This window comes from Electrona antarctica (assembly GCF_951216825.1).
Source record: "Electrona antarctica genome assembly, chromosome: 3".
NCBI lineage: Eukaryota > Metazoa > Chordata > Actinopteri > Myctophiformes > Myctophidae > Electrona > Electrona antarctica.
Window position 1 is genome coordinate 47,134,443 of NC_136808.1, and position 11,129 is coordinate 47,145,571.

The following is an 11,129-nucleotide window of genomic DNA, read 5'->3' on the forward strand; positions in this document are numbered from 1 at the left end:
GACCAGCGAGAATAATTTGAGACCTAATAGGAGGGGTCTCCATCCCAGTAATGGTGGGCTGCAACAGTAGTGAAAAACTGAAAAATAGAGCTCTGAAGAAGAAGAAGAATTTTTCAGTTTTTCCACATTCTTCTGTCCAGCACATGTTTATCATTTGGACATATATATATATTGACATTTTATTTAAAGGAAAGCCCCTTGAGATGCATCATCTCGTTTTAGAGGGGGTCCTCGACATGCATGCTTTTGTAAACTTTCTGTAACAGGAGTGAAACATACACAGTCAAATCCTCAGTGTTCATTTAACTCTGAGAGTGTACAAATGTACTACCTGTCAATATACATATCCTCAGTGTACAGCTGTAACCAAATGGACCCGTAATGGTCCCTTTTGCTACATCTGTACACTCGGGAGTCACAAAGGGATAAATTAACACTGCCGATAGGAAGATACATATCTAGTGTTGCCTGTCGATGAACTGCAGGTTGATGGGGGCGGCGGGGCAGAGCAGGCCGTGGGTTCTGGCGCTGACGTCAGCAGCAGTGAGAGGAGAGACAGAGATCTGGAACCTCTGTACGAGCTAAGAGAAAAATGACACACAGCTGGCAAATTACCACGTGCATGACTCACTGTCATAAGCAACGTCAACAATGATCTATGAATGCATTTGTGATGTTCCTAGGCACAATGTCAAATTGAGTTGTACGCGTATGAGTGTGCATGACGTGTGTGTGTGTGCGTGCGTGCGTGCGTGTTTACCCGTGTGAGTGCCAGGTGCATCTCCAGCTCTGCTATCCTCTTGCCAATACAGCTCCTGATGCCATAGCCAAAGGGGATTGATCCGAAGTTATCGACACGGTTGTTGTCTGTACGTATCCAGCGATCAGGCCTGAAGTCTTCAGCACCTTGGAAATTGTCCTCATGCCGAGATGTGGCGTAGTGACACAGAGCCAACTGAGTCTAACAGTGTGTGTGTGTGTGTGTGTGTGTGTGTGTGTGTGTGTGTGTGTGTGTGTGTTGGGGGGCGGGGGGGGGGGGGGGGGGTAGAGAGGGGGGAGAAACATGTGCATGAGTAATGCAGAATCATGTTACATTTGATACCATTGTAATGGTTTTGGCAGAGTAGCAGGCTGTTTTATTTCCATGCCTGACTCATGGCTATTATGTTGCCCAATGCCCAGTGGCACTGTATCAGCCTTACCCCTTTGGGGATGAAGTAATCACCCACTACCAAGTCATCTTGTGTAATCCGTCCGTTGCCGGGGAGTACTGGAAAAAGCCTGCTCCCAGGAAGAGGGCGAAGGTTCCGGACAAAAAGTGTTATTAAACAGCACATATACCATCACGCTGTGATTAGTGTGCAAGAGAAGCAGAAGGTAATGGTGAGTGAGACATTCAGAAAAGCCAAGCTCTATTTACGAATCAATCAAAAATGTTTCTAATGTTTTAATCAAACAATCACACAAGTGAGAGACGGAAAAGTATACCTGAGCGTTTCTTTGACCAGGCCCCGGATGAGAGGCAGACGAGGGATATCATCAGCCCCAGGGGGTGTTCCATGTCCGAGGGTACTCACCACTTCCTCATAGATCTGCTGCTGTGCCTGAGGGTGGCGCGCCAACAGGTAGCTGGCCCATGACAGAGTGAAAGACGTCTGAGAGAGAGAGATAGGATGGGCATGTCACAGAAAGAGGTGAAGCAGTGCATTAGAGAAATGTACAGTTTATGGCTGTTTGGGTTGAGGTGGGGAAGGTGGCGTCTCTCTCCACAAATATCCAACATATATTGCACAACATTTTGCTGTTTCTCTACAACATGCATCTGATCTATTCCCATCATTGCTTCCCACTGATCTCAAAATCGTCCTTCCTCTCTCAGACATTTCCTGATATCTTCTCATTTTCTCTTCGCCTTTATTCAAGCCACCCCTACCACTCCCGTGATTCTTTTAACCAAACTATCTCTGTCTCATTGAGAAGAAATGCCCATCCCCCCCCCCCCCCCCCCCCGCTCCCCATCTGTGCAGGTCAATGAGTACCGGTAAGTCATATGAAGGAATGAATTCTTCTGATGTCCTCACTTTAAACAAACAGAGTACGCAGCCAAGTCTATATGGACTTTCTGTTTGATTAGAGTGCTTTAAACAAACATTACCAGGTGCCCCTCACTTCACACAGGTGTGATTTATTTTATGGCATCTATCACAGGGAGCCTTGTGTCATTACTGAAACATCCCACTCTCACCAAATGGACCCCATAGGACATCAGCTGAATCGTCTGCACACACCACCGAGGGTCTTAAGGGAGAAAAGACTATCTACCTAAATGTCTGCCATCCCTCATTCGATCCCTTTCTTCGTCCACCTCCTTCACTCTATGCTTCCCTGCCCAGAGGAATGGCGCGTGTTGTGATTTCTCCATGTACATCTAATGAAGTCTGTGTACTCGAACTTGAGATACATGCAGTGCTTATGTACTTGATAGTTCATCCTGCATGTACTTTATAGATACGAGAGGCATCTGTTGGATGTCGCCAGTGAGGTCAGTCTTAGTCATATTTATCATGTCATGTTTCTATGTCTCGATCATATCTTGTCGTCACGTCACTATCCATCACTATATTTATTCCCTGTCTCTGTCTGTGTAATAAACTTTGTGAACCTATAGCGTGATACTGTCTCTGTGTCGCATTATTGTTCCGCCGTACCAAAGGAATACTTCAACTGAATTGTCACACACCACCCAGCCTGTTAGAGCCAGACCGAGGGTCTTCTAGAGATCACAACAGCACGCATTCCCTTATCCTCTCCACGGTCCACCCAATCCCCCTCTAATCAATCCCAGCTGGCACATGATCCGGCAACACCTCGGACAAAAGCTGGAGAGGCCTCATATTTGATGGACTCACCCAAATACAGCTGTAGATAGCATCCACTCCCCCCCCCCCCCCCCCCCCCCCCTCCCTACATCTTCTCATCTCACGCCCATCTCACACTCCTCTACAACCCCCCCACCCTAATTGCGACTGCTTCGCCGACATTGTCCCACTCTCTTCTCGCCTCCCCCTTGCCTCACCTCTGTGGAGCCTGTGCCATAACTCTGGCTATGGCTAACAGATCCTGACAGCTTCTGTGTGTACCAAGTAAAGGCTAATGCACCCGAGGTCAGGTAATGCTCAGCTAAAGCCAACCCCCTGTCAGGATGTGGCCGTTGTGACAAGTTCAACAAAAACACACACATTACACACAGGCTTTCATCCCCACCACCCGGCTAAGACCCCCCCCCCACACACACACACAAACACACACACACTGAAATGTTAATTCACATTAACATGACAGCCCCCAATAGTGCACACACAGAACACACACATACGATACTGTACCAGACCTGCATGCATGGGCAAACAGGGTTTCACTTCTTTTTGAAGTACAAGCTAATTATTGTTTGTTTTGCAAATGATTAGTAAATACTTTGAAGACTGAACATCGTTGAGCAACAGTTCAGATTTACATTTCTGACTATTAACCAACTTTACCAAACATTATTTACATTACTTAACCCAGTCTGACGCACACACGCACGCACGCACGCACGCATGGGTGCCATGTACGCACACGCACACACATCACAAGTCTAAAACAGATGTCTGGACTCTTGGTGTAGAAACAGACAAAAGCCCCCCTGTGTAGATCTAACAGACGGAGACAAATGAGAAGAAACTAAATCTGAGTGAGAACAACTTTGTCAATGGAATATGGGTGTAAACCTGGTTCACTGCTCTGACCCCACGCTGGCAGCACTGCAGGCTTAGATATGGACCCCACGCTGGCAACACTACATAGGGTTAGATATGGCGCCAGAAACCCAAGCCTTGAAACTCAACACTGACACTGACGCACTCACAGATACACACATGCACATGCCCACACGCACACGCACACACGCACACACACTTCACAGCCCATCCGACATATTACACACATATTACACTTCTTTGCACCTCCGCCGCACATCCCACCATGCATATACACTGACTCCCTGCTCACCCCCCCCCCCCCCCCACACACACACACACACACACACACACACACACGCGCGCGCGTACGTACCGTGTCAATTCCAGCCAACACCATCTCTGTCATGTTGGCATAGATCTCCTGTAGGCTCATCTCCTTGGAAACCAGCAAATGTGTCAGCATCCCCCCCTCCACTCTCTCTCCTCGCTCCAGCTGTGCCTTGATCTCACCCAGTCTCTTATCAACGTGGACTTGGCCTGGGAGTGGACAGAGAATGAAAGGGTATAGGATGAATGGAGAGAGAAATAATGGAGAGGAAGTGAGGAATGGGGCTTGAAGAACCAAAGGAAGAGAGGTTAGAGGGAGGACAAGTTATGTAACATATAGGTAGCCTGAGCCTCACACACACTCCCACACATGGCCAGAACTCTGGTATAGGAGTGAGCGTGCTACTATGCACGTTCCACATTCCATTCTGTTAATGGGCAACTGTTTGGCCACAAGAATTCAGACAACTAAAGAACTAACACAGTAAAATACCTCAGTGTTCATTTAAGTGGTCCATTTGGTTACATTTTTACACTCTCAGAGTTAAAAATCACACCCGTGTGAACTGAGTGGTGTAAGGCCTGTCTGACGTAATGAAATCATGTCTGACGTAATGAAATCACACCCGGGTGAACAGGGTGAACATAGCAACCATGCTCATTTTTTCTGCACAGACTAACAAAGCCAGTTGTAGGAGTGTCTGACGTAATGAAATCACACCCGGGTGAACAGGGTGAACATAGCAACCATGCTCATTTTTTCTGCACTAACAAAGCCAGTTGTAGGAGTGGTTTACACCACTCAATAACAAAGCCAGTTGTAGGAGTGGTTTACACCACTCAAAAATGGATAAATAAACACTGAGGATTTCACTGTGAAGGTTTTATCGTTCATAATCTAAAAATCACACCCATGTGAAGTGAGGGGCGCTCTAATCAATTATTGACCTTACCAACCTTGAAACATACCTCAGTTACGTCACCAAGAATAGTGGTCCCTTATTGGCCAAGGGTTTCCACCGACATACCGACAGACATACCGACAGCCAATTTGCTCATACACATATGACGTAAATGCACCATTAATTGTCAATGGCATTTAATGTTTGTGTTAAGACAGAATCTACACTATAGCTGTTTATAGGAGGGCTAGCGCCCCTCAAAAATGTACTCATACAGATCTCAGAATCCAAATGGGACGGCGTGGCTCTCATGTGGAATCTCAGGCAAGCCTGTGACTTCAGTTGTCTATGTTGTATCTATAGCATTGACTCCGAATTTGGGCAATGTTTCAGCCCAATTCAAGTCCCACTATACTGACTTCCATTTTTGCGAACGCAGTGATTGCGAATTCAGTGAGCGATTACTATAGAAGCTTGCCTAGCTCGTCTGTCTGTCTGTCTGTCTGTGTGTGTGTGTCACTCTGTAACACCACCCGCCCGCCACCAGAGGGCACAGCTGTATCACACACAAAAAACACACGCACGCACACACACACACACACACACACACACACACACACACACACACACACACACACACACACACACTAAAAAAAACTTAATAAAAAAACTTTAAAAAAAAACTTTAAAAAAAAAACTTACAAAAACAACTTTAAAGGAACTTTAAAAAAAACTTTAAAAGAAAAACTTACAAAAAAACTTTAAATTGTTTAAAAAAAAAGATAACTTAATAATAATAATATTATTATTATAATATTATTATAATAATAATAATATTAATAATGATTTATTCTAATTGTTGTTATTGCAATTTACGAGCTGCGTTCGCTTCCCACGTTTGCACGTCTTACTTGTTATAAATTAAATTGAAATATTTCAAAAGGTTTAAATCATGGGTGAAAAAGATTGGTGAAAGTACTGAGTCAGCTAATTGCTAAAGTGTGCACAAAAACATTGGCACAGATTGGTCTAGCAGTTTGCAAGATTAGCTACAAACAATTATGCACACGCCAAGATCACTGATCTGATCACATTGTCATGTTCGTTTACGCATGTAGGGATCATTTGCAAGGAGCTTTTCAAATGATCTGGGACTGGGACCAACTCATTAAATGGTTGAACAACATTCGGAATGCAACAAATGCATAAGTTAGTTTGATATATTTATATTCGTCTGGCTCTATTACAAAAGCTGTGTTATAACTTCCTTAAACACATGCCTATTCATTATTTGAGAATACTATTCTTCTGACTATTGGCAGAATCAATTATTGCTCAGTATACACTGTGTAAACACCAAAGGCGTCATCTTCAATGTACGTATATTTACATGTCAGCCATTGTATACAGAAGGACTCAGAATAACTGCGAAACACTCACTAAATTTGAAGAGGCCATCCCAAGATGTGCAGAATTCTTCCCATGGTTTAGGGATGATGGGGCGTAGCCATTTTGGGATGGCCCCGGCATACATGGTGATCTTGAAGGAGCTGAACATGAGGTGCAGTGCACTGATGTAGTCCTGGGTGTTCTGGGGGACGTCATTCTCCAAACACCCCAGCCGACTTTCATACAAAATGGCTGCCATACCTGTGAAGAGGAAGGTTGATGTTCAGGCAGGTTCTCTGTACATTTGGCAGCAAGTTCTACACTTCACCTAATATTTTACTATATGAATAAAAAGTTCCCATAAAGATGTGGAGAGGATATACAGGATTTATTTATCAGTACTCAATGGAATGTTTTTCAAACAGCACCAAGTGACAATATTTAGTGTGAAAATATTAGAATGTAAAACTATGCACAAAAACAAATTTCACCTACTTTTTTACTTGTAAAACTGTGATGTGACAATAAAGTTGATTCTGATATTAAATACCAAATGCAATTTTTTTTTTCATTCCCATTAACTTTCTTTATATCTTTTGCCTTCTCAGTGATAATTTAACTCTGGAACCACTCTCAGAGTTACAGTGTAGCCTGCACATATCTTATAATTGTATTATTATTATCTTGTTATAATGTACTGTGTTAGCACAGTCTCTGCAAAACACGTTCCACCAACATTTCACTGCGTGTACCTGTATGAGTAAGTGATGAATAACACTCTTGATTCTTCTCTTGATTCTTGATTCCAAGTTTCTCTTTTCCTATCACGTGACCTAACATTTCCTGTGAGTTATTCAAGCTGGTACCTACCCTCCATAGCATATTTGAAGAAGAGGTCATTAACGTTGAAGACAGTTGCACCATCAGCTTCCTGGCTGCGTAGCATGCACACTCTCTTCACCAGGTCATCTACCACGTTGTTCACATCATCTGAGAACACTGCGACGTCACGTGGACGCATGATGAGCTGTCTGAGCACACTCCGCATCTTTAGCCAGTCTTCTGCCTCACTGGAAAACAGGATACAGGGCATCAGGTTTTATCTTGAACATTTAAAGTTCTGAAAATATTGAACATGCTATACAAAGCAGTAATTCTGGAAGAGGTTAATATGTTTCAAAGGACCAGGCTTCGCTGCCAATAAACATCACTATGCACAGAACATTGGGCTTAAAATAATGTTTTTCTTTGAGACCTGTATAGAACCCTGATGTTGCCAACGCAATTCTCAGTGAGTAAAAGAGAGAGAGAGAGAGAGCGAGAGAGGGGGGGAGGATGAGAGACAAAGAAAGACAGACAGAGACAGACAGAGAGAGAGAGAGAGAGAGAATCTAATGAATCATTCCACCTTCCATTCTTAGTATTTTATTTTGGACACTAGGTCAGAGCTCAAAGGTCATAGGTGACTCACGCAGAGATGAGGCCAGTGGAACGGCCTCTCATATCTCTGTACTCCTTCCAGGAGTCCATGTTGGCTCTCTGTGGGGCCACACCTTCTGCCCTCAGCACCTGAGCTATTAGGTCACGGTCTGCAATAGATACCACCAGCTTAGGTCCGAAATGGGATTTGAAGATTTTCCCAAACTTCTGCACGTGCTCCATCTGCAAAGCACGCGGCAGTTATTAAAACTACTAAACAAAAATGAATAAGTATAGTTAGTTGTACCACAGATTTTTGCGGGTATTCATTCAAACAAGATATTGCAGCAGGAACCTGTAAGATTACATTAGAGGGGAATTGTTGGGAAGAGGCATAAATCTTACTTTAAATACACACTGTTCATGATCCACTTATACAGCCTCAATTTAGCAGATTTATGTGTTCTACAGATGTAAGTGCACTTCAGTGTAAAGAATAACTCTTAGGTAGTGGAGTAGATTTTCGCATCACAATGATAATAAATCACAGTTGTATATACACACAACTATATTTGTGCCTTAAAGATATTACTTGTATAGAGTGAAGTTACATCTGTGAATAGTTTATTAATAGTATATGCTAAGCCAAACCTGGCAAACTACTACTACTACTACCACTACTAAAAATAGTGGTAGTAGTGTGGTTTGGGCTTAAGTTATTTATGGTAGGCTACACGTGCAAATTTGAAATTTCCCCTTAATTTTCGCGTGGAAATGTATTAATGTCTACTAGTGTTAGACTGAATGGAAGTGTTACTCTAGAATGGAATGAAGTTATTGCTAAATCTATGTGAATTAACAAACAAGTTATGTTGGGGGTAACTGAGTGTCCCAACTTACTCCCAAGTCCCAAACGTGCGCTTTTACGCAACAGTCCGTGCCAATTACGCACTAAAATGCTGACGTGCACGGTGCACTGGTAATCAACTCTTTGTCAAGGGGAAGAGAATAGACTTTTCATTGATTGATTGGATACTTTATTAACAGTTTGCAAACAGGTCTAACACCCTGGATGGACAGGAAGATGGATTACCTGGATTTCGTGGATTCTGCTAAATCCATCTCGATAAAATAACTCAACCAAGTTGCCAATGGCACTGGGTCCAGGCATCTCCTTCAGCGACTTGATTCGAGTTGTCTCCGCCGGATTGATTCGAGTTGTCTCCGCCGGTGTGATCAACCTCTCCGGCAAAGTATCTTCTTCGACTGCTGACATTGGCATCGCCTCGCTGGCTACGGATTTGTGCAGAGCGCGCAAAGAAAGGGATATCTGTTTGTGTAGCATTTCGCTTTGAAGGCTCTTGCCGCATAAGCGAATATTATTCTGCAGAGCCATTATATTATATTTCTTATATATATTTAGTGTTTTGCTTTAAAAAAAAAGTTGTGATCAAATTCCACACAAATTCTTAAAGTTCAAATCTGCTTCTCGTATGGATGCATGTTCCCATCTGGCCTTAAATAGTATTGCACTTTTGAATATGTAAAGAGTTGCTTGTGCAACCAAAGGAATGGATAAGGATTGGATGTTCGCTTCAAAAGGAGGAGGGATAACGCTGTGTTCGTATGTGGGCGTATCCTATAAACGGTTCATAATTCTTCCTTTGGGGAGGAACTCAAGGAAGCATGTGTCAACAAGTTGTTGACACATGCTTCCTTGAGTTCCATTACTATTTAATTGATTGGTGGACGTGACGTAAAGCCCCTTAATTGGAGGGACGCAAAGCTCCCCTAGATATGAAATAAATTAAACTATATAAAGCAAACTGTATAGTATAGTATAGTATGTATCTTTCCCTGAGAACTGAAAAAAAAATCCACATTATGTGGTTATTAGCTGATGATTAATATAATTAAATCATGTTTCAATAATAATTATATTGCAAATAAGTACATATTGCCTGATAACATAACATGACATATTGCCAAATAAGCACATTGCCTGAACTATGGCTTCAGTCAGGTTTATACATTTGTTGAACTACTGGTAATGAAAATGGCCCTTAAACAATGCCACCAAAGTCATGATTTTATCATATTTATTGTATCAATGAATGGTACCAAACTCCCATTAAATCAATAGTTTGTATAGGAAAAACAATCACACCCGTGTGAAGTGAGTGGTACAACTCCGTGTGGGGGTCCCCGGGACCCAGGGTGCCGGCCCGATTCCAGCGAGCCGCCCTGCGTCCGAAACGGTTGAGAAATGACAACCGAGTTACCGCGTGGGGGTCCCTCTACTGTACCCTCTACTGTACTGTACTGTCACTGTACTGGCACACCCGAAATCACCATATATACAGTTAATATGTGCGTGTGTGTTTGTGTGTGTGTTAGGTTGTGCACAGGTGGTGAAAAACAACCATGCTGTTTTCGTGCTCAGACACACCCACACACAGCTCCGTAAGGGAGTGGTTGCACCACTCAAAAAGGTATATGATGATAAATAAGCCATATTGTTTTCTGAGTGAATCTGTTACCAGTATTCAGCTATGAGTATAAGTGTATAATGTTTTGTCCTGTCTGTTGTTACCGGACGTGGGCATTTATAAGGGTGTGTAGTACACATTGTGAGAAAAATGTGCTGTATAACTATAAACAAATTATCATGATTATAATGAATGGCATTTTTATAGTGCTTTTCCAAGTGCTCAAAGCACTTTACAACGGTTCATTCATTCATACATTGGGAGGTGAAGTGGCGAACAGTCAACGCCAGCGTCCTCACTTCCCACATTCACACACCAATGGTGGCAAGCTCACACCAACACTCATTGGAGGCAATGTGGCGTTCAGTGTCTTGCCCAAGGACACTTCGACATGGAGACAGGAGGAGCCAGGATTCGAACTGCCGACCGACGGATCATTGGAGGACCTGCTCTACATATATACAAATAGTGGGATTGATGGGGAAAAAACATGTAAATAACCCCCTTTTAATTAAGTTCTAATGATGAATATTTGTGTTTCTGCAATCAATCAGATGCTATATTGAGTTATCTGTAGTTGAGTCATCGAGTTAGCTGGTGTGTATTTTTATTGCACAACTAATCTCAGATTTGGGCAGTAAGTCACACACTGGCCATGTGCCAAGTGGTTTCAAATTCTCCAAACCACTTGATGGCGCCAAAGTGGTTCCATTCTTACCTTGGCATGTGCCAAAACTGACCCAATAGGCATCGACAGCCTTCCTTTTCTACCTCGCCTATATTTGGCCATTAACTGGTATGTGCCAAATTTGACCCAGTCGTCGTTAAGGGGATGAATGCTACTGAACTCAAATAAAAACCTA

The 11,129-nt window shown here is 43.0% G+C and overlaps 1 protein-coding gene across 1 annotated transcript; it reads right to left on the bottom strand.

The window, feature by feature from the left end:
• Positions 1-458: 458 nt before the first annotated feature.
• Positions 459-9,059, bottom strand: LOC306919822 (cytochrome P450 27C1-like; the record flags this gene model as incomplete). The annotated part of the gene is made up of 9 exons (XM_079496372.1): positions 459-581; positions 761-961; positions 1,203-1,281; positions 1,489-1,655; positions 4,114-4,277; positions 6,410-6,619; positions 7,229-7,428; positions 7,830-8,020; positions 8,871-9,059. The coding sequence occupies 9 exons, from the start codon at positions 9,057-9,059 to the stop codon at positions 459-461; spliced, it is 1,524 nt and encodes a 507-aa protein (XP_079352498.1).
• Positions 9,060-11,129: the final 2,070 nt, after the last annotated feature.